The 25,639-nt window shown below is 30.0% G+C and overlaps 4 protein-coding genes across 6 annotated transcripts in view; 1 reads left to right on the top strand and 3 right to left on the bottom strand.

Moving 5' to 3' along the window:
- Positions 1–2,620, bottom strand: part of LOC101515524 (protein IQ-DOMAIN 2) — a 4,072-nt gene extending 1,452 nt beyond the window's left edge. Inside the window, exons 1-5 of one of the 2 annotated variants that reach the window (XM_012713985.3) lie at positions 2,412–2,620; positions 1,647–1,731; positions 1,214–1,519; positions 780–1,001; positions 545–664 (exon numbers count right to left, since the gene is read on the bottom strand). In XM_012713985.3, coding sequence (XP_012569439.1) covers positions 545–664; positions 780–1,001; positions 1,214–1,519; positions 1,647–1,706 — 708 coding nt within the window. In that variant the 5' untranslated portion in view covers positions 1,707–1,731; positions 2,412–2,620. Of the gene's footprint in view, positions 1–544; positions 665–779; positions 1,002–1,213; positions 1,520–1,646; positions 1,766–2,411 lie in introns of both variants that reach the window. The other variant, XM_004493895.4, reaches the window with a different exon arrangement.
- A 3,490-nt stretch (positions 2,621–6,110) lies between these two features.
- Positions 6,111–9,686, bottom strand: LOC101488275 (beta-1,4-xylosyltransferase IRX9). The gene is made up of 3 exons (XM_004493896.4): positions 8,854–9,686; positions 8,260–8,485; positions 6,111–6,553 (listed from the first exon to the last, which is right to left on the bottom strand). The coding sequence occupies exons 1-3, from the start codon at positions 9,501–9,503 to the stop codon at positions 6,422–6,424; spliced, it is 1,008 nt and encodes a 335-aa protein (XP_004493953.1). The 5' UTR covers positions 9,504–9,686; the 3' UTR covers positions 6,111–6,421.
- A 3,751-nt stretch (positions 9,687–13,437) lies between these two features.
- On the top strand, positions 13,438–16,945 carry LOC101506072 (pentatricopeptide repeat-containing protein At3g53360, mitochondrial). Its single transcript, XM_012713953.3, has 2 exons — positions 13,438–13,770; positions 14,064–16,945. The coding sequence occupies exon 2, from the start codon at positions 14,229–14,231 to the stop codon at positions 16,524–16,526; it is 2,298 nt and encodes a 765-aa protein (XP_012569407.3). The 5' UTR covers positions 13,438–13,770; positions 14,064–14,228; the 3' UTR covers positions 16,527–16,945.
- Positions 16,946–18,057: 1,112 nt separating this feature from the next.
- LOC101488605 (DEAD-box ATP-dependent RNA helicase 57) lies at positions 18,058–24,239 on the bottom strand. 2 transcript variants are annotated; one of them, XM_004493897.4, is made up of 12 exons: positions 24,038–24,238; positions 22,534–22,651; positions 22,321–22,436; positions 22,136–22,227; positions 21,925–22,021; positions 21,698–21,778; positions 21,383–21,615; positions 19,981–20,175; positions 19,786–19,876; positions 19,249–19,371; positions 18,776–18,926; positions 18,058–18,600 (listed from the first exon to the last, which is right to left on the bottom strand). In XM_004493897.4, the coding sequence occupies exons 1-12, from the start codon at positions 24,116–24,118 to the stop codon at positions 18,401–18,403; spliced, it is 1,578 nt and encodes a 525-aa protein (XP_004493954.1). In that variant the 5' UTR covers positions 24,119–24,238; the 3' UTR covers positions 18,058–18,400. The 2 variants fall into 2 exon arrangements, with proteins under 2 accessions (XP_004493954.1, XP_073222756.1); XM_073366655.1 differs by having other exon boundaries at positions 18,262–18,600; positions 22,321–22,433; positions 24,038–24,239.
- Positions 24,240–25,639: the final 1,400 nt, after the last annotated feature.

Genomic DNA, 25,639 nt, shown 5'->3' on the forward strand with positions numbered 1-25,639 from the left:
AAAGAGTGTTTTTTCCTTGTTTTCACCCTCTTCTATATAGATCTTCAAAAATAGTAAACAAAGTAGAAAAAAGGTGACACTTTTGTTATTATTAGTAAAAACAAAAAAATTAAAAAATATTCTCAAACTAAACAGATTGTAAGTTTCAGGTAAAAATAGAAGTAACTTCAAGTGATAAGAAAACAACAAATAAAGTAGGTGATTTGACTATCTAATGCACGCTTTCACTATAAATGGCAAATACATCTCAATCGTTGATGAGAAAATCAAAAGCTGAAATTTAAACATATCTATAATTTGTTATGCCATCAGTGTGCAATATTAACCCTTGAATTTTCATCAATAGTTGACACGTTTGACACTATTCTCTAAAGTGAATAATACACTTTTATTGGAGCTCTAGTATACAACATAACATGAAAGCTTGGGTTCTCATTTTTTAGTTCATGAAATTATGTGATATTTTTCGGCAGGTCTTCCAAATTCATCTAAAATTTTTCACCTATTTTCTAACATATGCAAGTTTAGAAGAGAAATAGAAAACCTGATGAGTGAATGCATAAGCCAGTGCCCTTTCTCTTCTCATAGTAGCCTCATACTTGCTCAGTAATTTGGCTTCAATTTGTTCTCTTGATTGTAGGCTATCATCCCATTCCTCCCCAATCTATCATGAAGTTTTGGAACAAATTAAAAGCATTACAAACATGGTCAAATAGGCATTTGTGCAATGTCAAGAGATTAGCATTTCAAAAACAAAGTTAAGGAAAAGAAACTCAGACCCGCATGGTCTCAAGCTCCCTTGCATGCTTCTGTAAGAGCTGTTTCTGCAGAGCCTGATTCTCCTCTAACATTCTGACCCTCCTAGAACGAATCTGAGATTGCACACGAGCTAACGTCTGCATCGAGCGAAGGGTACTCACGGCTTGCCGTTTTACAATGGGCCCTTCCATCAACGTTTTCAATCTGACCAGCCCTCTTAAAGCCCGCAACGCTCTTCTTGCCTAAATGATTTTAAAAGAAAGTTTAGTTTGAAAGGCATTGCAAATGATAAAATTTCTTTTGCAGCAATTATTGATAGCATATGAGCATCTTAAGTTTAGTTGTATGATTTTGCCCATAAATTTTATTTTGCAGGCTTTTTGGAAAATAAAAAAGAACTCCTTGAATGTTGCACCGAATAAATTTGAAAACAATGGAGAGACTGCAACGATACCAAGTATCCCCGAAAAGCTGTCTGAATCTTGATTGCTGCCACTTCATCCTTTGGTTTACCAGCAAAACGAGCAACTGCAGCAGCTTCTGTCCTAACAACCGTTGTCTGAACAGAAGGAACAGGTTCCTCGGCATCTATGGCAGTTGTTATTTCAGCAACATGATGGTGACTGTTTTGATTTTCAATATCAGTTAATTTAATATCTTCTGCTGGTGGAAGAGGTGGCGTGGTATCAGTTTCTAAGCAAGGATCTGAGGTTTGCAATTTTTGCTTCCCAAACCATTTCTTCTTTGACTTACTTGATTTCTGCAACAACAAAAAATTGAAAAATTATTACCCTTGTGAGCTACCTCATTATTTCATTTTTCAATGAAAAATTATCACCTTTAAAAAATTGATTTTTTTATTTATTCAAAACCTGATATTTTCTTACCTTTGAGTCAGGGCTGAGTGCTTTCTTCACTGTAGAAAACCAATTTCCCTTCTTCCCCATTATCTTTGCATTCCTTAATTTAATCCTTTATATCACAAAAAGGGATAAAAATTGAAGATCTGAAACCTCACAATTCAAAATATCTTTTTTAAATTAAAAAATCTAATGAAATTAGAATATAATGCCATAAATCATTAGAATGACATTAATTATAGCAAATTTGACACATACAAGGAAAGAATCTAAGTGGAAAATCCAAAATATAATAATTTTTTTAATGAAAAAGAAGAAATAAGGTTCTGCAAGAGAAAAAAATACGGAACAAGTAACAAGCCGTTCAAACTCCTAATCCTTCCCTAGTTTAATATCTATGAATTAATTAATTGATAATTATTATATCTGAATACCCTATAAATTGAAAATAAATCACATTTGAAAAACCAAAGAAGGGGTTTCTAATTCTACTTCTCTTAATAAAATTGATTCAAGCAATAAATGACTAAATTTATTTCCCCTTTCACATTTTCACACCAAAGTAACACAACAGAGTGTAGATTCAACCGTTTACATAAGTCAGACATAAATAACTCTGGTCAAATGTTGAAGAAATCGCGAGACTTTCATAAAAATGAGGAAGAAAAAACAAATACCTAGAAATTCAGAAAATAGAAACGAATTAAACTGAAATTGAAAAACGAAAAAGAAAAAAAAAAAAAAAAAAAAAAAAAAAAAAGTAAAAATTGAAGGTCCAATGGGAATATATACCTGAAGTGAAAGATCTCAAATGAAATGACCCAATTAGTGTGCAAACAAAAAGATTATAACTTGAAGATCAGAGTTGAACCAACCAAACAATAGCTTTCAGTTTCAGTCTCTCTCTCTCTCTCTGTAAAGAGGGAAAAAATGAGATCTTGCCAAATGCCCAAAGAGAAAGAAGAGACTTTGTTTGAATAATAAGAACAACAGCTGTTTTTGCTAATACTGCATTTGTGTGTGACCTTGTCACTTTACTTGGTCCCACTTTACTGGGCCCCACTTATTGTTTTACTTGTTCAATCAAAGATTAACGGTGTCGCTAATTGAGTGTGATCATGGTGTTAACCTGTTAATCTTATTGATGTCGTGCTTGCAACAAATTTTTATTTTTTATTATGATATATCTGTAATATTTATGTTGATCAATAGTTGATAGTAACATTCATTTAACGCTCTTGCCCATAAGTTTCAATTTCTTGGGGTTAAAGTGAAGCTATTTACTGCTAGCTAAGTGGATAAAGCTATGTCTGTATTAGGATTTTTTTTTATCAAGTCTATATTTAGATTTTGCTATATATAGGAAAATAATGGAAATAAGATAAAATAAAATGGATGCAATATATTAAAATAAAAGTTTAATGAGCTCACGTTAACATTGTAAAACAATTTCCAATTTCACAATGACATTCAATAAAAGAAATATCATTTTATTATGTGAGACTATCAATTTCAAAACATTTTTATAAAAATAGATGATTTAATCGTAATCACCATTTTGTTATATTCTTTTTTGTTCTTTAATGATTAATATTGTTAATATTTTTGTGATGGTGAAGATAAAATCTTTGACATTTTATTTTTTTTATTCTTTATCTTTTTCATTTATTTATCAAACCAACTTTATATATTTTTTATCTATTTTGTCAAGTTAAGATATTAAATTTAAAATTTCTTTACAAAAGTGTAGAGATTTGACGTAATACATACTTAATCTGTTTCGTAATTAATGTCATTTAAAATTTACACACATATTAAAAAATGTAATAATATAAAAAAATAGATAAATAATTTTATCACATATTTTTAATTTTTCACTGTTATCAATGTAAAATATAATATTGATTTAAAAATTGTATATATAATAATCACTAAAGAATAATTAAAGTTGCATTGAAAATTGTGAGTAATATTTATTTTGAGATGATTTTTTTGTAAGACCTAAGAAGTAAGGTGATACTACTTTAATAAAAAAAATAGATAAAATTTTAGAACTCATTGAATACTTTAAAAAAAAATATATTTACTTCTCTTCAATTACACTAACAAAAATTAAATATACAACCTATTAAATCTAATACCTATTTTTTAAGTACTAGATCATAACATTATAGTTTATTGTTTTTACATGTTAGACTGAACCTTTATAACGAAAAAGTATCTAATTCATTTTTATTGATTATCTTACTTGACAATCTAACATGTTTAATTATAAGTCTAAATGTGATGTGGTCCAATTTGATATGAAGTTACTTGCATTGAATAGAATTTCAGTTTTTGTGACATATTTAATGAATATATCTTAAAAACTTATTAAATGTATTAATCTTCTCATCTCATAATTTATTATCTGTATCTCACAATAATTATCACATTAAACACTTCACGTATATTTGATAAGATGGAATTTTAATTTTTTTCAGTCATTGATTGTTGCTTGTTATTAATACTATTAATTTTTTTATTATTAAAATAAATATATAAACTATAATGAAAAATAATATATAATTTTAAAAAATCACAAATGCAATATATGTTTTAAGATAAAATATAATAGTTTGATTTTAATGTGAGTCTATATTAAACACTATTTGGATATTTATCATTAGTTTTTGTATTTATTTTTATAAAATTGATAGTTTTTTATTTTGTATTTAAAAATGTCTCACATTTTATGAAGAAAAAAAAATCATATTAAAGATTATTTTAGAACTCTAAATTTATTGGATCGACTTTGTTATGATTGGCCTAAAGGTTTAGCTACTAAAACAAAGACTTCAAACTTAAAACACTTGTATAACTAAATAAGTTATTATATTATTGATAAGACTACAAATTAATTTACTTATAGTAATATGTTGGCTCTTTTATTAAAGTATTAATATTTTGAATAATTTTCTTTAGTTTGAATCTAGGCTCTATCACTATTACTATTTTTTTTATACAGTTTATAGGATATATATATATATTAAAATAATTAAAATTTAATTAGTTAAATATTTTAAAAATTATAAATGATGTCTATATTTGTGATATATATAATCAGTAAGTTTTTTTTATTTATTTTGTAATACTCGTAATTTTTTTTTAATTTCACATTTAAAAAGTCTAATTTTTTATTACCAAATAAAGTCTCACTTAAAAAAGTGTTCTTTAAATTTCGTTTAAACTTCCAAAGTTAGTGAGTCGACCCTGTTACAATGGATATACATCAATAAAATTTTATGGCTTTTCCAAGCTAAGCATGTGAATCGCATTAAAGGTCAACATCTAGTCACATGAAGCCACAAGAAAGGTGTGCTGATTTTAAATTCATTTCATTTAATTTCTATCTGTAATAAGTATATATTAACGCAAGAACATTCCATTATTATTTGCAAGAGAGAGGTAACCGTGAATCATAATCCTCAACTATAGTACATCAAAGAGTACTTCGGACATATTTGAGTTGCAAATATATTATTTACATGTTTCAATATTTGTTCTTCAAGGAATTGTCAAGTGGTTTGATTAGTGATTTCAAATAAATTATATGTAAGAGGTTCTAAGTTCAATATTTGACACAAATGGTATTTGATGATTAGCGTATATACTAATTAATTACTTTTATTCACATAAAATACATGATTTAATATCTAATTTATTTAGTGTATGTTCGATATTACGTTATAATTATCAAAACTATAGTGAATTGTCGTGATTTTCAAAACTTATAAGTCGTAGTTTTTATAAAATTATTGTGACTCACCGTTATTATGATATTTCTACCATTATATCAAAACTTAATTAGTTACGCACTTTCACTAATGCAATTTTTATTCTGGATTCAAAAATAATAAATAAGTACTTATCTAAATTACTTTTCAATCTTGATATTTTTCTTAATCATGAATAATTTTGTTATACAACTCTCCTAAAATTTTATAAAAAATAAAGATTTTTATGATGATGCTTTTTATTTTATTTTATAAATTTTGATGACTTTTTATTTAATAATTTTAATGAATGAGCTATTATTTAATGACGATATCTTTAAATATTGTACTTAAATCAAATGAATTGTAATAACCAGAGATAGATGAATTCAAATTTAAATATACTCACTCCTATAAAGATATGAAAAGAACAAATACACTTATGGTCAATTCGATCGGATAAAATACAATATGTACTTTTAAATTAGTCAATCGAATTAAAATTTGGAGTTGAAAGAAAAACTCACCAAAATCTATGAGAATTTCTTCTTCCATTTTCAACGTTTTTTAGATTGGTGAATTTAAATATATATTTTAGAGATTTTTAAAAGATATAGGTGAGAGAAGAAAATTCCAAATCTATTCCATTATATTGGTTAACTTCTGTTCTGGACCAAAAGAGGGAAGCCCAAGCTTCATGCACTAGTTCGGTGAATAAATCTCAAGCCCAAGAAAAGAAAAATAAACAACAAATTTTGTATAAACTCGAGAACCTTTTTGTTCAAAAAAATAATAAAAAATAGTATGCTTTAAATGTTTTGCTTCATAACAGAAGACCCTTTTACATAAGCTAACAAAAATTTTGGAAAAAGTAAAAATGAATAAAACTATATACGGAAGACAATTGCAAAAGTAAAAAAAAAAAAAATGAATAAATTTCATATAATTTGTAGTGTGAAAGCAATATTTCCTGTACTGGCCAATTTCTGAATTGCTTCAACATTCGTTATTTTTCTCTATCATTCCACTTTATGTAATAGTTAGAAATTAGTGCTTGGAAATGGTGCGGACATGAAAGTGGAAACGCCATAGCAAGATTTTGGAGCAGTCCTCTGCTGGAATTCCCTTCAACTTAGTCTCATCTTCTAGAACTACTTGCTTCACAAACTTTATTGAATTCTAGGATAACCACAAAAGAGTAATTTCATAATTAGAAGAAGAAAACAACAACTTAAGTAACAAAGCTTTTTGGTATAATTTATTCATTTATTTATAGTTAAAAGTAGTACATCTTTTTACTTTTCATTTCTTCAGTACTAAGTTTTCTAATTGAGAAACTCTCTTCTCCATTCAAAAATAAATAAGTGTCATAGATTTTTTTCACAAATTTTTAAAAACTATTATATAAATGAAAATTGTGATTTTATAACTGTTCCTATTAATTATTGGTTATCAACGATTATCATAAATACATAATAAAATATAAGGATTTGAAGAAACGCGTACAATATTAATTCAAGGATAAAATTAAAAAAAAGTAATTACACTTGTTTTAGAAAAAACAAAGTTTATATGCTAAAATAATATAATATTCTCTGTCTTAAACTATAAATAAAAATTAATTAAAAAAATATATACTAAATATATTAATTTTCTTTAATTTATTTATATTTATATTTTGCACAGAGAAAATAATTAGTTTGAAATTGAGAGAGTAACATGAAAGTAGGTTCTATCTTGGAGTAATCTTAGAGTAAAAGGACATCACATACATTATTACACATGAAAGACATTATGCCGGAGTAAAAAACACTACATAATTAGTATTCTGATTAGTTCAACTAATCAATCAAGTTGTCATTATTTACCGAATAATTTTTTTCCTTGCGTTCGATTTTTTCCTTTCAAAAGTAGTTGGTAGAGATTGGGCAAGCGTTGGATAAACCAAGTAAAAATTCAAAAAGTGAAGGAATCATCATGTGGCATGTATAAACTAATCTACTTTGGTGCATATCAATACCCTATTTTAGAATGAGTTTTAACAAAATTATCAACTAGTTATACTTTTTTTAGTTTTAAAGATAAAATTCGTGTATTGCAGAGACCAAAGAGAGACTCGATCTAATTTTATGAGTGCATTTGAAGTAACTTTTATTACAATTTATTTGATTTTTTTTTAATGGAATGCATACATGTGTATATTTTATTGAATTTATAAAAAAAATCGTTTATGATGGTTTATAAATTATTTTTAACTTATTTTAATATGGCATGTTTGGATAGTTTTATTAAAAATTTCTTATTCTATTTTATGTTTCTTTTTTACTCATTCTATACATAGACACACAAGCAACACAAAGAATATTTTTTAATAAACCTTATCCACAAATAAAATTATTTATTGTCTCTACCTCTCTTAATATGAAGGAGAAAATGAGAAAATAAAATATTAAGTTAAGTATTATATATTTATTTAAAATCTTAAGATATTGTAAAACTTTTACTTACACTTGGTACACAACATAAAAGAAGAGGATCCAAATTCGTTTATTAGTGCTTATTTTCTTATAATTTATGAAAGATGAAAACAACTTATAATTTATTTATAAGTTGTTTTCGATCTATTTTCATAAACTTCCCATAATAGTTTACGAAGGCAAATTGTAATATATAATTTGATTTGATTTTATGTGTGATTATCGAAATAGCTAATAAAAACAATTTAATTTATTTTTAATTATAAAAATAACTTATACATATTTGCTTATATGTAAGAGTTTGTTCAACAAAACACTTAGTAACTTGTTAACTATAAACCTCTTATATAGATAGCAATTGAAGCTTGGTTTTGAGCAAAAAATTATGATGTGTAAATTACTATTTACCTGATTGCTATCTTTAACAGAAGAAGTGCGACCCCATCTCTCAGGATCCCAAAGAATGGAGCTATTGAATGCAAAACTTGAAATATGAATAGGAGAAGTGATTGTCTCATTGTTCATATTTCTTAAATGCCATCCAATTACTTGAGATGAGTCACATACAGGCCCTTCAATTATCACTCTCTTTCTATTTGCAAGTAATAATGCCGTTGGCCATGTCCCAAACACCCTGTTCATTTGTCAAATGAATAGTACATAATTAAGATGGAAACATACTATTATTTTTCGTGTTGAATGATTATTATCATGATAGTGATTTGCCAATTTAATTTTTTGTAAGTATAAATATATAAAATTATATGTTGAAATCAACAAAATTCTAAAATAATCTATAAAATTGAAAAAACAAAATCATCTATTACATTAGTCATTTTAAATAACTAAATCTGTCATGTGGTCGATGATTTTCAATTTTAAATAATGTTTTAAAATTTCGATAATATTAAGAAATTAAAACAAATTAATAATGGAAATAAATAAAGTAAACATATAATTAAAATTAATTTAGCAAAATAGAAGGGGGGTGAAAAACCATACTCAATATCTCTAAGTTGTTGGAAGAATTGAAGATCATAAACATTGTTAAGTCCAGCAAAGTGAACAATCCCACTCAACCTATGATGTTCAATGTGACCAAGTGCTAAATTTCTCTGATGATTCAATTCAGCTTCTAAGTCAGTAAAATTTTCACTGAAAACAACATGTCTATACATGATACCAGTTTTCCTTAATATCTCCGACAATTCATTGGATTCTGTTTTTGCTTCAACAACAATCCAAAGCAATGGTTGAGGAACAAGTTTTATGGTATTTGCCAACCTTCTCAAAAAAACATCTTGATAAGGTAGTTTTGTGCTTGTTGGAGTTACTATGATTACAAGTCTTTTTGGCTTCAATTGTGGTAGTGATTTTACTTCCAAATTTGTTGTTTTTTGGCTATGAATTCTATGCCTTTTAGGTGCCTGAGCTATCCAACTTTTGTTGACATTTGTTAAAATTTGAGAAGGTTGAGGTGCTGAAAAATTTGTTCCATTTAAAGTTGCAACTTCAACTTTGGTGGAAAAGATTAAAGATTTACCTGTTGGAGCTAAGCCTGTGAAAAAACCCATTACAAAACATAGAGAAAAATGAAGCATGGCTTTCTTCCATAAAAGGGTTTTCTTTTTTGACCTTTCTAATGATCCCATCTTCTGAAAAAATTGACCACAATTTTGAGGGTGTGGAATGGAATAAAAATGAGTTATTTTTGGGACAGAATGAAGAGAAGGGTTATGTAATGTTATAATGTAATATAAAGTTTAGGTGCATTTGGGGCAGCATATATTTGTTTTTAATGGAAAAAACGTTGAAATTACTTAGGTTATGATTGGAACTGCCAAACTGAATAATTAGCTTTTTGTTTGGAGGTATTTCATAAGTATGGTATAGCTTTCACTTGGATGTAACTTGAAGTAAAAGTAATGTAACATAAAAAAAGAATAGTTAGTGTGGAGCATGTGTTGCTATCTTATACCAAATAGTAGTTGAGATGGCACCAATCCATCTATCAATAATGTGTCATACCTGTCCATTTAACTATTATTAGTGATTAATAGTGATTAGTGATTAGTGATTATGCTATGCTGTGTTTGGGGTTGACTACTCTAATAAGAGGAATGTGCATGAGAAAATTTATTAAACATTCTGTGGAATCTCTTGGTAGAAAAATTATGAGCATTATGAATCTTTTGGCAGTTGGTTATTATAGAATTATTGCAAACTAGATTATGCTCCGCGTGGATATTAATTATTTAATTTCATAAGATTAATAAGTAATAATTTAAGTAATAATTTATGTATTATAAATATAGTTACTTTATAAATAAGATGTAAAAAGTTAAAAATATGATTGAATATTTAATATTTTTTATTTTAAAGAATATAAATGTTGAATTATATTGTAGTGTAGTCTAAATTTATTTATTTTATTAGTATGATGTTTTAATTGCGAGTATGAAAAGTTGTTATAAAGAATTTTTTTTATTGGATATATTTCATCAAGAGTTTAAAATTTATTTTATTAAAGATTTACATATACTTTAAAAATAATTTTAGGTATTTAAATTTTTTAACTGATTATTTGTACAATTGAATTGTAGTTATGTTGATATGTACCACAAATAAATTCTATTGAAAACTAATTTAATTTTATGCAATACTTAATTTTTTATTTATTTTTTAACATTCAAATTTTCATTATAATAAGGAAATTTAAAATCAAAAATAGCATTCAATTATAAATAAATAATTTAATTGATGAAAGTTGAGTGTTAACATGTTTTTTCAGAATACATGTATAGTAAACTTTTGTTTATTATCTTTTTTAACATATATATATATATATATATTATAATTTTAAATAAATTCGTGTATTTTAATAATTGAAAATAATTTTTTAATAATTTTTAATATATTCGTATTTTATGATTATTTTTAATAAATTTGTGTATTTTCTGTCAAATAGAATATATATTTTTATTTTATAAAATGATAATATTAATAATATTATATAATTATTTAATTTATTTATTCTCAAAATTCATTTGATGTTTTTATTAAAAATATTGAAAATGAAAAAATTATTTGTAAAATTATACGAGTATGAAATGTTAATGAAAGTTGAGTGTTAACATGTTTTTTCAGAATACATGTATAGTAAACTTTTGTTTATTATCTTTTTTAACATATATATATATATATATATTATAATTTTAAATAAATTCGTGTATTTTAATAATTGAAAATAATTTTTTAATAATTTTTAATATATTCGTATTTTATGATTATTTTTAATAAATTTGTGTATTTTCTGTCAAATAGAATATATATTTTTATTTTATAAAATGATAATATTAATAATATTATATGATAAGTTAATTTATTTTTTCGCAAAATTTATTTGATATTTATATTAAAAATATTGAAAATGAAAAAATTATTTGTAAAATTATACGAGTATGAAATATTATGACTTGCTTAATTTCTTAAAAGATGTTATTATGAGTTTGGTTTTTTAAAAGATGTTATTATGAGTAAAGTATCTATAACTTACCCATATGGTAGATATTGAAATTTTGAGATATAAAAGTATATATGAATATGAATCCATGTCCTTATAGTTATATAGATTTTCATTATATATGCATTAATTTAGTTACGATGTATTTAAATATATTGAGAAATAGTAATAGTTTTAAACAAAAATATATAACTAAAGGTTCTCTAAAAGCTAACTATATTTATATAGAGAATTAATGAGAAAAACTTACATACAATATTGTAACTTGATATAAAAAAATCTTTCACTCATACACTTGAATATGTAATTGAATGAACTTAAGTGAGATGACCATATATATTATTGACAATCAATATCATTCGATTAATTTAAATTTTATAAATATAATATAATAATAATTGTGACAGATTTAGATATCAAATTAATGTTTATAAAAATTGTTAAACATAATAGTGTTATAAAAAATGCATAACAAGATACAACAAAATAGACTCTGGATTTATTTTATGCATCCAATTAGATAATAATATAAGTAAGATAGGTAGATGAGAAGTGAGGTGTAGTGGTTGGACTTGAATCCTTCAAAGTTGTGGGCTTTCTGACCAAAGTCAACCAATGTTTACTAAACATACCACCCCCTCTACTATTTTCCCCCCAAAATACCCTCTCTTTTCGAACATCCCTTGAACTTGGTTAGGGATAACAAAGAAAAATTATTGTCCATGGGTTTCGGTGGATAAAACCAACCCGCTGCAGGCATGGATCAAGTAGCTTATGGATTTTGAGTTTTAAAAACTATTTAAAATTCACAATTTATGCCACCGAAGATATTACTGAGTTGAGTCGCGGATTAGGTCGCTCTCTTTAAGACGTTTCGCGGCACTGCCCAAATTGTGCAAGGGAGACTATCAACCACGAAGTCCCCAGGATAAAACAGCTCAGATTCACTGTATCGGAGTTCCACTGCACCGTAGAAAATCGTTCTAGAATTACACACTCAATATGGCAGTTTAAGCCACTCTCAATATGACAATTAAAGTCACTCTCAATATGGTATTATGACCATTCATAACTACGGTATAATAACCGCTCAAAAAGACAAAAAAAACAAAACGAATGGGCTACGGCATAATAACCGCTCTAAAAACAAAGTGATTACGGCATAGCAACCGCTCTAAAAACAAAAGAACTACGGCATAACAACCGCTCAAAAACCGAAAGAATTACGGCATAACAACCGCTTTAAAACCGAAGGGACTACGGCATAATAAAACCGAAGGGACTGCGGCATAATAACCGCTTTAAAAACAAAGGGACTGCGGCATAATAACCGCTTTAAAAACCGAAGGGACTGCGACATAATAACCACTCTAAAACCGAAGGGACAAAAAGAAAGGGGAGAGGTGGCTCGAAAATTAGGCGAGCATAATATAAGAGGGAGAAAAGAGAAAGTTGGGAAAATCATCCAACTTTGGTGTACTTTTCACAATAGCTTGAAACTCATTATATAGTGATGGAAGCAAAGTCACATATGTTTTCTAAACAATGTGAGACTTTAGTATGTATAAAATTGAAACTACACAAAATATGATAGTTTTTCAGAGTGGGATTTCAAAAAAAATTATTTCCAATGTGGGACTTCAACACATTTTTAAATTCACACTATAACATACTTATGTTCCAACAAAAACTCATATATAAAATAAGCGAATATTACTTTTACTTGTTATTAATTTTATCATTAAAATGTAATATATATTAATAATTTATTTCAAATCTTGTAAACAAAAAATTCTTAATCAAAATGTATTTATCTTTTGGTCGAATTCTAAATTACTATAGTTTCAATCTCTTGAAAACAAGAGGGTTAAAACCACACAAAAAATATATCTTTATGTATTATGTAGTAATATCGGAAAACACTCATTTTTTTAAAATATTGTACTCATCCTATAACCAAATACTTGTGCAAATATGGAGCAAGCACACATGACAATTTTTTATCCAACATGACAGTTTTTGTGCTCGTGATTACCCATTACATCCCTACACATCTCTATTTTTGGAATTTTAAATTCCAAAGTTCCATATAAAATAGACAAATGCTAACTAAGTTTCATAACCATATTAACACTTAAAAATAAAAAGTGTAAAGAGAAATGCTCCGTATTTTATCCTGAGCCCATAACCATGTTTTGGGCTAAATTTACGATGACTTAGGCCCATTACAAAAAATAAAAGAGGAAGAAAAAAGAAGAAAAAAAATGGGTTGGGTACTTTTGTAACTCTAACAACACAAGTACACAACACTAGTATTCTCTGTTTCTGATGTTTGAGTGCACTCAGAGTTGAATATTCTGTGAACACTAAGCAGAGACTAGAGGTCTTCTTTTCAGGTGCGTTATTTTCAGTTATCATGTGCGCATATACAGTATTTCCCATTCCTTGATGTTCAAATTGTAGAATGCAATTCTGTTGCATAGTAGCTGCTTGTAAAATGGTCACCAAGAGCTGGTAGTAGAAACTGACTTCAGCTTAATATAGCAGAGTTAGTGGGTTAGTAGCATGGCTCATGTTAATCATTCACGTATTAACATTTGAAAAGTTTGCTTTTTGCTCAAATTGAACAAAATATATTGGCTAAATGGTCATTTTTTAGATTAATGGATTTCTAATTTATGCTAAACAGTTCTCAGGTTAGAACAATCTCATGCTCATGTTTGGTTCTAGCTGAAGAATCTCTCTACTTAGTCACAAACACTCATTTGTAACCACTTCTGTCCTGAAACCATCTCACCCAATAAGGTTCTGAAATTTAACTACAGTTTTGCTTCTTTTTCTTTTCAAATATCCCATGTCTATGATCACTCAAAGTGTAATTCGATGTATGCATAATTGTGTAAGATCTAGTCTGCAACCACCAATTTTCTCCAATCTCAGTACAGAGCTACCAACCAATAGTTCCATCATCTTGCTGTGTAAGCAACAGCATTACAAGGAAGCTCTTGAAGCATTTGATTTCCATCTAAAGAATCCGAAGACCCATTTGGAACCAAGCGCCTTTACGAGTCTAGTTTTGGCTTGCACCAACTTTAGATCTCTTGAATATGCCAACAAAATCCATGATCACATTTTGAAATCCAGCTACCAACCAAACATAATCCTCCAAAATCATATGATTAATATGTATGGAAAATGTGGTTCCATGAAAGATGCTAGAAAAGTTTTCGACACAATGCAGCTGCGAAATGTGGTCTCTTGGACTTCAATGATCTCAGGATACTCACAGAACGGTCAAGAAAATGATGCCATCGTCTTGTATATTCAAATGATGCGATCGGGTCAGTTTCCGGACCAGTTAACCTTTGGAAGCATAATTAAGGCTTGCTACATTGCAGGGGATATTGATTTAGGCAGGCAACTGCATGCTCATGTGGTTAAATCATGGTTTGGTCGTCACTTGATTTCCCAAAATGCTCTTATTTCAATGTACACAAGTTTTGGACAAATTGCACATGCCTCAAATGTATTTACAATGATCTCTACAAAGGATTTGATTTCTTGGGGTTCGATGATTACGGGATATACTCAACTCGGTTATAGGATAGAAGCATTGTATCTTTTCAGAGATATGCTAAGGCAAGGTGTTTATCAGCCAAATGAGTTTATATTTGGCAGTGTTTTCAGTGCTTGTAGCAGCCTTCTTGAACTAGAGTATGGAAAGCAAGTACATGGAATGTGTGCTAAATTTGGTTTAGGAAGAAACTTTTTTGCAGGATGCTCCCTATCCGACATGTATGCGAAATTCGGATTCTTACCTTCAGCAAAGACAGCATTCTATCAGATTGAAAGCCCTGATTTAGTGTCGTGGAATGCGATTATTGCAGCATTTGCTGACAGTGGTGATGCTACTGAAGCCATCTATTTTTTCAGTCAGATGATCCATAGGGGATTGATCCCAGACAGCATTACTTTTATTTCCTTACTTAGTGCGTGTGGGAGCCCTATGACACTCAACCAAGGCATGCAAATTCATTCTTATGTTGTCAAAATAGGTTTTGATAAGGAAGTAACTGTATGCAACTCTTTGCTAACCATGTACGCGAAGTGCTCGAGTATACGTGATGCATTGAATGTTTTCAGAGATATAAGCAACAATGCTAACTTAGTTTCTTGGAATGCAATTCTTTCTGCATACTTGCAGCACAAGCAAGAAGGAGAGACTTTCAGATTATTTAAACTAATGCTTTTTTCTGAAAATAAGCCTGACCATATCACCATAACTAACTTATTAGGAACTTGTGCTGAATTGACATCTATGGGAGTTGGGAATCAAGTCCATTGTTTTAGTATTAAAACGGGGCTGGTGCTTGATATTTCTGTGCGCAATGGATTGATTGACATGTATGCAAAATGTGGATCACTTACACTTGCCCAGTATGTTTTCGATTCTACCCAGAACCCAGACATTGTCACATGGAGTAGTTTAATTGTTGGTTATGCTCAGTTTGGACTTGGACATGAAGCTCTTAATCTCTTTAAAATGATGACGAATCTTGGTGTTCGGCCTAACGAGGTCACGTATCTTGGGGTTCTTACCGCTTGCAGTCACATTGGATTGGTGGAGGAAGGTTTGCACTTATATAAATCCATGGAAGTGGAACAAGGGATTCCACCAACAAGAGAGCATTTCTCATGCATGGTTGATTTGCTTGCTCGCGCCGGATGCTTGCATGAAGCAGAAACTTTTATTCAGAAAACAAGATTTGACCCAGACATTACTACATGGAAAACTCTACTTGCTGCTTGTAAAACTCATAATAATGTTGACATTGCAGAGCGAGCTGCGGAAAATATACTAAAACTTGATCCTTCCAACTCTGCTGCAATGGTGATGCTTTCAAACATACATGCTTCTTCTGGCAATTGGGAAGATGTTGCCAAACTAAGGAACTTAATGAAACAAATGGGTGTACAAAAGGTTCCTGGTCAAAGCTGGATAGAAGTTAAGGATAAGATCCATGTATTCTTCTCAGAAGATAGTTCACATCCACAAAGCAGCAACATCTACACAATGCTTGAAGAGTTGTGGTTGCAGGTGCTGGATGATGGTTATGATCCTTGCCAGAGGCTGGACATTAAAATTTGGTAGGGAAGAAGTCGGACCTTGGCAGGGAAAATTTGGTACAGTTGTTACATTCAAAATATGTATTTGACACATGAGGCTTTTAACACAATGAGAAAGAAAAAGTATATAAATTATGAACCCAAGTTAGTTTTGATGCAGCACTACAAGAAATTTTTTATGACTGACCCCAAAGGTTAGTAACATTGTGAATACTAAAAGGTTGCATTTACAATTTTATTTATAAGCAATAGTAATTGTTACTCTTCCTCCTTTGTGTGATTTGATTCATAGGCATCTAGGTTTTACTGAACTATCTACTCATAGGCATCTAGCTTAACTGCCTGAATTTCCTGTTTTATTTCATGGCTTATTGGAAACTGATTGCTATTGACTTAATATTTACCCAAATGGTTTCTAGATTTGGCATCAATTATGCTTATTAATCGCTTTTCATTTTTTTTATTTTAATCGTCAAATTCCATAGTCACACATAATGCATTAAGAAATACTCAATTCAGTCCCTAATATAAGAAAAAATTTGATCCCAATTATAAAATAAAAGATAAACATTTCAATGTGCATTAATTGTTAGAATTCTTTTTATACCCCTATCTAATGTGAGATTTATATTTACTAACAACTCACCTAGTGGGAATAAGACATTTAATGTTAGGGTATATTTGAAATACTATTTAAATTTTATAGCAATAAGTAAGTTAATTGATTTTTGTAATTTTTGTAAATGTTTTCTTATATTAAAAGATCAGAGGGAGTAAGTCTTCCAATTTTGAAGAGTAATATTTCAAAACTTACGTCAATGACTAGTAAAAGCAAAAATAGTGCAAAAGCATGGGTACGAATAAAAAAAGTGTTGGAAAGGGGTGAAAATTCGACATGTAAGTCATTGTTTTATAGAAAATACCAAAAAAATAAAATAAATATTAGATAGGTCAAATTGGAGGAAATTACTGTTGATCCTGGTTTAGCTAAGGCTCTTGGTGTTCGATAGAGAATACAAGTCGCCTTGGAAAAAGGTTAGGACTGTGTTACAATTGTATCTGATGACCAAGATTGTAAAGAGTTAATGACCCTGAAATTAATGTTATCCAAGATTGTAAAGAGTTAATGACCCGGTTACATACAGTAGCAATTAGGCATGTATCTAGAGTGCTCATTCTGAAGCACATAACTTAGTCTCTTTATCTAGGACTGTTGGGACTAAATTCTGGACGGGAATGCCCCTGAAAGTAATCCCATATCTGTTGCTGTTTCTGTTGTAAACTGCAGTCCAGCTCTGTTTTAATGAAAGTTTGTTTAACCTCAAAAAAAGTTCATTTTTTCCCTTCTTTCTACGTACGTAGTTCACTGGTAAGAATCCACGAACAGTAGGTTAAAGTGGACCAAAGTATGTTCAGAGACTATTTCATCTCGAAATCAAATTCTAGGTACAGCAACATAAGATGTACAAAAAAATAATAACTGACATACTATAGAATGGGCATATGTTTCAAGTAAAACGTGCCCTGGCATGGGGTCAATTACCACGATACGGGTATGAAAAGTCATCACACAATGAAAGTCTATTAAATGCAAAGGAGTTTAAAAGTTTATCAACTCGGACATTTAAGGGTCAACAAAAATTTCATGTTCACTACAAAGGGAGGCACAAAAATTCCCCTTTAATTTAATTAGAGTTAACACTTGGGATGTCTACATGGAGGTGACAACTGGCATGAAGGTACTGTATCATGGTTTGAACTTCTGTAAGCATTAGGCAACATTGCCTGTAAGCATTAGGCAACATTGCCTGTACAATTACTGTTGCATGGTCTATCATGAAATAAGCAGCCGGAAATTTCTCGGTCAAAACCTTTTTCTCTTCCTCTGCTTTTGTTGGCTTACAGATCTGGCTTGGTTGAGATGGAATCTCTTTTGGGCCGGTGCTTCTTCCACTTCTTTTTCTGCAACTCCATCAACCACGATGGAACCTCACAGCCTGAAGATGACATAAGATTAGCTACATTCCTCAGGAATGGAATGTCCTCCTCTGTGTAAAATGTAATTGCTTCGCCATTCCTCCCTGCTCTGCCAGAACGACCTATTGAAAAATAAACATTTATATTTAGCAAAATATAGAATCAGGTAATATTTAAAAATTAATGGATTGAAGAATATATAACAAAGAAAAGGCTCCATGACTGTATAATACGAATCATAATCCCTCAAAAGACTTATTCTCAAATCTAAAACAATGTTAAGGTCATGGCACTAACCAATTCTGTGGACATATGCCGATGCAGAATCTGGAAAATCATAATTGATCACACAGTTAATGCCTTTGAAGTCCATTCCCCGAGCAACCACATCAGTGGCAATCAAAACCCATGTTTTACCAGCTCTGAAGTTGTCAACTGCATTTTCTCGCTGTATGCCATTCAAGAGATTAGAAAAATGACATCATAGTTATAGCTAAATCATCAAATACTATGCTTTAGTATTGAAGTACCTATTGCTGATGGTCAGAGATTAAAATTTGAAACAAAATAGAGTATTAAAACAATTTTGTCTCTTTTAGTAATGATGAGCAAAATAGCCAGGTACAAAAACAATTGCACAAACAACGAATATTATAATTTGACATCTTCACCATACAAATAGTATGAACCAGATCTTGATCAGACTTCGTTGATTTTATTTTTTATTTTGGTGTTTCTTGACTGAACAGGAAAATGTTTTAAGAACCTACCTCTTCTTGAGACAAATCTGAATGGATGACATCAACTCTAATATTGTCAAATGCAAGTTCCCCATACAGCTCCTTGGCTCGCTCCTTGCTTTGGACAAAGACCAACACTGGTGGATTTAGACTCTTCAAAAAAGAAAAACTACGTCAACAAATGCAAGCACCTAAATAATAATATTAGGAATGAGCAAATAAGAGGTGCTGCAATATTATGTTCCTTCCGCAAGTTTAAAAGCTAAGTGTGACAATAACAAGTGTTCCGAGCCATTACATACTACACTCACAATACATTATCTAACACTAAACTGGCATAAGGTGAATGTTAAATTTTAAGTATGCAGCACATAATCAACAACAAACAAGATAAATTAATTATGGGAAACACGAATTAATGATAAATTGCAATGAAATTTCTAATTACTTTTCAAAAAATCCTACACTGAACAATGTCAAGTTGTGAGACAAACAACCTATTGAGGCAGAAGAAAAAAAACTGACTAATAATGCCTTTTATCTAAAGCATTCATCTTAGCATCATACCTCTGCAAAACTTTGACGAATTGCTAGAAGTTTTCCTTCTTCACTTCCAGTAAAAACCAATTTTTGCTTTATTGTTTCAGAAGCCATATTCCTGATTACCATAAAAGCAATAGATGTCAACTTTTTCAATGACGTGAAGAAAGTCTAAGTCGTGCTTAAAAGCATAATGTTTTATAAATTTTTATTTGAACTTACTTCCTGCCAACGATTACCCGAACAGCATCATGCATGAGTTCTCGAGCTCGATCTTCAACAAAATCAGGTAAAGTAGCACTGAACAGAGAGCGTATTATTGAGGGATTTGAGCATGCTTTGATGATAGAATCAATCTGCTTGAACAATCCAGGCTCAAATAGCTTATCGGATTCATCAAGGACAAGATACTCAACTCTGCAGAAACCAAAAGAGTTGACAGAACAACTATTTAATAAATCATGTCGCATTTCTACTACTGCTACTGACTTTGATGACACAGCGTAAGATACAGCTAAAAGCCCAACTGCAGTTGGACCCTGCCATTATAAAGTAACACCTAATTGAGAGGCAAACAAACACTGATTTTTTTAGATCAACAGATATAGGGTTCACCATTCACCTATCTTATATGAAAGTCTGTCTGTTTTCATGTTCAATGGGCTCCAACCGAGTGTTCATATGGAAGCAGCAATTGTATGCTCCTAAATAAACACTGTTTTGGAATGTGTTTAGACTTAACACAGCCACTATCCAGATCTTAAAGTGAGTGCAACTAGTTACTAGTGTTCAGATGTGCCTACTAGTTTGAGCGGAATCAACTTTAAACCAGCAAAGGCTACTATGACTATAGTGTGCTTATATAAAATCAAAATACAAAAAGGAGGTCTACAGATTGTTGATCTACGGATATGACCTTCATTATAACCATAAATGTTTCCAACTTGAATTCCATAACAAAATGAATTTTATTTTGACATTACAATATGTAGCAGAGAAGACCGCTTCTTATCAAAGTAAAGCTTAAAATCACACTGAGAAGCAGCAAAAGGAATACACTATCCCAGGAGATCATTTCACAATTAGTATACAATTGGTTGATAAAGAGCAGAGGAAAGTATAGCTCAAAGCAGCATAAGTGACAAAGAGGAGGTAGTTATAAACCATATAGGCATTTAGGGTATGTTTGGATGGAGGGTTTTGGAAGGCTAATTCTATATTTGGGTATATATTTGAGATTTTAAAAAAATTGAAAAAATAGCATGATATAACATTTCAATCACACTTGGTTTATTTTTAGAAACATTTTATAGGTTCCATAATTTAGAAAAGAAAAATAAGCCCTCTCATGCCATCCAAGATCTTCCATCCAAACAGGTAACCCTTATGAACCAAAATACATGTAATGATTACATGAATAGTCTTTTAAGAATTTAAAGTTTATACTACCTCTGGTCCTTTCTATAAGAGACGAATGGGATACAAACGTATTTGGTTCATATTATGGACCAAATACATCAACTTTTGTTGACTCATTTGTCTTATAAAAAGGACAAGATGGAGTATTATAAAAATAAAGTATTTGAAGTTTAAATCAATAAGACCCAAATTTTCATCATCAAACCTGCTGAGATCAATCTTTTTCTTTCGGATAGCCAAGCGTAATCGAAGTGGCGTGGATATAAGTATGTCACAAGAAAATTTTGAAAAATCAGCATTTCTTAAAAGATTTTTTGTCATTAACTTGATATGAAACTTCTTCCCCTTGGCAAGCTTTTTGCACTCTCGATATGTTTGAGTAGATAATTCACGGCTATGACAAATGATAACAGCTCGAATGCCACCTTTTGCATGAACCTATAAACACAATTAATTTTAGGAGCCCGTGACAAGGGATATTGTGAGTAAAAGAGACAACTGGACAAAATATAAACAATACCTTGAGCTTCATGAGCATGGGACACACAAATGCAAGGGTTTTTCCAGAGCCAGTTGGGGCACAAGCAAAGCATTCACGACCCTATCCCATAACAGTGAAGGAAAGTATCAGTAAAAACAAATTGTGACAATATCATCTTGCAGACAATATCAAGTGGGTATGAATCAACAAAGATCAAACAACAATAAGTAGTTTCTGAAGAACATAATGTCCAATGCAATCCATACATGTAAGAGTACTGGAATAGCCTGCCGTTGGATTGGTGTTGGTTCTCTGAATCCAAGTTCTCTCAGATTCCGCAACAGATATGATGGACATTTATATCTATAATAAGCAATTCATTAAGATTCTGAAACGTCAATGTCATGTTCTTGTAAATATATCATGATCAGAATTAACAACTGAATCCAGAATAATAATATTATCATATAACATAACCTTGTTTTCAACTCATCAAAGCTTTGAAGTGGGGACGGCACATTGTATCCAGAGACATGAATGTTATGATTCTTCCTGAAGAGAGCATCACGCTAAAAAGGACAAAAAATGATAGGAAAATCAGTGCACAAATTTAAGACCACAAGAGAGTTGTGCTTATTGCACAAAACAGAAAAGGCCTAAACCTCAAGTTGCTTATTTTGTTCTTTCTTCAGCCGAATGGACTCATCATCATCAGCTTGAATTTCATCGTTTGACTTGGATGTGGAAGTTCGGAACACACTGAATCCTTCAACCGCTTCTTTTATTCACTCATAAAAATGAAGCAAAAGTGAGATAAAGAACAACCAAAACAAGTGATGAAGACATAGAATGGTAAAACGAGAGAATGAGAATACCAGAAGAGGTTCTCTTGCGCTTCCTCTTCTTTGCAGACACAGCTTCTTTTGTTTCCTCACTTTCTTCATCTTCTGCCACACTCTGAATCTTCGCCAAACTATTATCCGTATCTTTTTTCTTTTTCAAAAAAATAATTTTTATAAGTGTTTCACAACGACTAGGAAATGAAATTGATAAGAGAATTGCTATATGTTACTAAGTCTTGCTACAGAAAATGCACAAACACATGGGAAACCATCTCTCTCATGTGGACGACTTATTTTATAAAATAAAAACTAGAAGACTAAAAGGAATATGTGAAACCCTCCAAAATAGAAATCTGTCTCTTTAGGGACCTGAATCTTTCAAATCATGCAGAGAAATTTTGATTTCTTTGTTCAGGTTTTTGTTGTTGTTAACTCTAGTATCTGCTTTATTGGCCATTATATGAATAATACAGTATGCAATATCTTCATTTTCGTGAATTGTGAACTTCATTATCTAACCAGAGGACTCCTTGAAAGACTCAAGATTCTAAAAAATAGAGTCTTGGCAGAAAATTCTCGTGTGTCATAAGGTTGCCTTCTCACTATCTATGACTGTATGAAATAACTATTGTTAAGTTCTATATCTAGACAAAATATCATGCTGCTTTGATTAAATTACAAAAGAAAACGAGGCCCAAGGCAAGATAGTTTACGCAGTGAACCAGCTATAAAAATGAGACCTCATGTGGTAGTAATAGGTAGCAGCAGAAACTATAACGTGGGTAAATTTAAGCAAGTTGAATTCAATTATGCACGTTAACTGGTCAAGAAATCAAACCTCTACCAAAGCATTCCAGAAAAGACAAGAAATTATCCTAAACTTACTCAAATAATATAGTTTGAGTTATTGGAACCAAAAATGCCAATGAACTAGTGTTGTCAAGTGCAGATTACAGAAAACAGTGGTTTGTTCAAATTCCACTATACTATAGTGCTACTATAGTCACTATTTGACAACACTTAAAACTAAATAGCAGATCGCATAGCAATAGCTATTTGATAAAATTTCATTGTAATAGCCGCTATTTGGCAACAAAGTAACCAGTCCTTAAAGGCTAAAACACGGTTGAGAATGAAACTAATAAAATAATATCACAGGTTTCATGTACATGAGTCAAAGAGAGAATGGCAAAATATTTGGAATCCAAAAATTGACCAGTTCCGTATATTTAGGTCCAAAAATTTGGTTCAACTTTCTTGGATTCACTCTCAGCAGTGGTTACTTGAGCATGAAATTAGAAAGCGATAACTTAAAATAATCATATGCACGATACATTAATTAATTGTGAAATTCACACTCTTATACAACACTGTCACAGACTAATACACCAAAACAAAAGTTTATTGCTTAAACATCCATGAATAAGTCTTCCGCTTCTGCAAAATCGTGATTCGTGTGTTTCGTATAAAACAACTTGGAAGCATGAAGAAATTGTGAATAAGTAAATAAGAGGAGAAAGATAGATTGAAATGATACCTGGAACCTGGCAATATCGGCACCGAATTTCTTTCTATCAAAACGAATGCCGGAGAATAAAAACGACGAGTCGTTGGCCATAATTTGAAGTTGCAGCTGCCACCCTTCTTTCACCGGCTGCGGCTGACCTGAGAACTTTCCCTTGCAAGCTTTTCACTTCTAGTCTTCTCCTTTTTTTTCCTTTCGAAATCCTCCTTTCTGTTGAGAAACACAACCAAAAATATTACAATAACCCAAATTGGTTGGGCCTCACACCACCATTTACTGGATTTGCTTCTTATATTCATCCAAATTCATTCCTACACCTCCTTTTCATTTTTTAACTTTTTATTTTCTTTCAAAAATAACTGTTCGTTTTAAGAAGAAGAAATTCCGAATACATTAGGAAAATTCTTTAAATTTAATTTAGGGGATTAATTGTTTTTTAAATAAAAATAGAATTACCAATTTAAATTTTCGGGTAGTTTTTTAGGAATTGAGAGAAATATTAAATTTTCAGTTTTTTGTTACTGTGTTGTGGAAATTATTTTCCAAAATGCTAATTGTCTTAGAAACTATTTTTTGAAAAATATTAACTTATATATATAATAAAAAGAACTAGTAATTAAACATTACAACAAAGTGAAAACCTACTCTCACATCCTCTTGTTTTTTTCAATTTTTTTTTTTCATTTCATTAGAGAGGATTGGTTTAAAGTTATTTTTTACATGAAATACTCATTCTTTTAATTTTTTTTCTTTACCTTTATTTAAACAAGTAATTTTACAATATATTTATTTTTTTGTGATTTTGTTATCTAGGTGTGATGTTGTTTTGATCGGCATCTTAGTGCAGCTTATTGATTTCTCGTTTCGTTGTAGTATTCATTTGATTGAGATAGATAAATTAACTTTGATCTAGTACATATGCAATCATCGACTTTAGTGTCACCAACATTGCAACTTATGGGATATGAATATTTCAAACAATTTAATTTTATCATCTTTGTAGGTTTTTATCACATTTGTAGGCATTATGTCTTTTTATACTACTAATCTAGATGTTGTGAATTCGTTTGTATATTCATTCTTTTTGAATTTAGCGATTGTTAATTGTATTGATATTGATCGATGTAATTTTTATCAACGTGAGCTAATGAAAATAATTATTCGTAAAAAATAAAAATAAATAAGCTGAGACTACAAATACATAGTTGGCTACTTATAGTAAGAGTTGTCTATTATGACTGTTCAACGAACGAGTTTGATAATTTTATATTTTAGATTAGGTTAGACTTCTAAATTACAAAAATACGAGGAAATTTTGGTTCGGCTTAGATCCCAATGGATCTATATTATGCAAATTTTTATAAAAATAAGATACTTTGTTTGATAGAAATGTGGGTCTACCGAATTCAATTTGAGTGAGTTTGTTTTAGCGGACTTAACTCATTTAAAATAAAAAATAAATAAAATAAAAATTATAATTATAATTAATTATAGTTAATTATATACGCTCGCATATAATATATTATATTATATTCTATTATATTATATATATATATATATATAATATCAGTTATTAATTTATTTATTAAAGACTGATATTATTAATATTATTTT

Source organism: Cicer arietinum, chromosome 3 (assembly GCF_000331145.2).
Source record: "Cicer arietinum cultivar CDC Frontier isolate Library 1 chromosome 3, Cicar.CDCFrontier_v2.0, whole genome shotgun sequence".
Lineage (NCBI taxonomy): Eukaryota > Viridiplantae > Streptophyta > Magnoliopsida > Fabales > Fabaceae > Cicer > Cicer arietinum.

Excerpts from the sequence above, each read along its gene's own strand:
- LOC101488275 (XM_004493896.4), bottom strand. The coding sequence starts at position 9,503 with ATGGGATCATTAGAAAGGTCAAAAAAGAAAACCCTTTTATGGAAGAAA. Across the intron at positions 8,486-8,853 it reads CAACAACTTAGAGATATTGA|GGTGTTTGGGACATGGCCAA; the intron begins GTATGGTTTTTC and ends ACAAATGAACAG. Across the intron at positions 6,554-8,259 it reads CTGTTAAAGATAGCAATCAG|AATTCAATAAAGTTTGTGAA; the intron begins GTAAATAGTAAT and ends TGGTTATCCTAG.
- LOC101506072 (XM_012713953.3), top strand. The coding sequence starts at position 14,229 with ATGTCTATGATCACTCAAAGTGTAATTCGATGTATGCATAATTGTGTA.
- LOC101488605 (XM_004493897.4), bottom strand. The coding sequence starts at position 24,118 with ATGGCCAACGACTCGTCGTTTTTATTCTCCGGCATTCGTTTTGATAGA. Across the intron at positions 22,022-22,135 it reads TTTGATGAGTTGAAAACAAG|ATATAAATGTCCATCATATC; the intron begins GTTATGTTATAT and ends TGCTTATTATAG. Across the intron at positions 20,176-21,382 it reads AAAAAGATTGATCTCAGCAG|AGTTGAGTATCTTGTCCTTG; the intron begins GTTTGATGATGA and ends TGGTTTCTGCAG.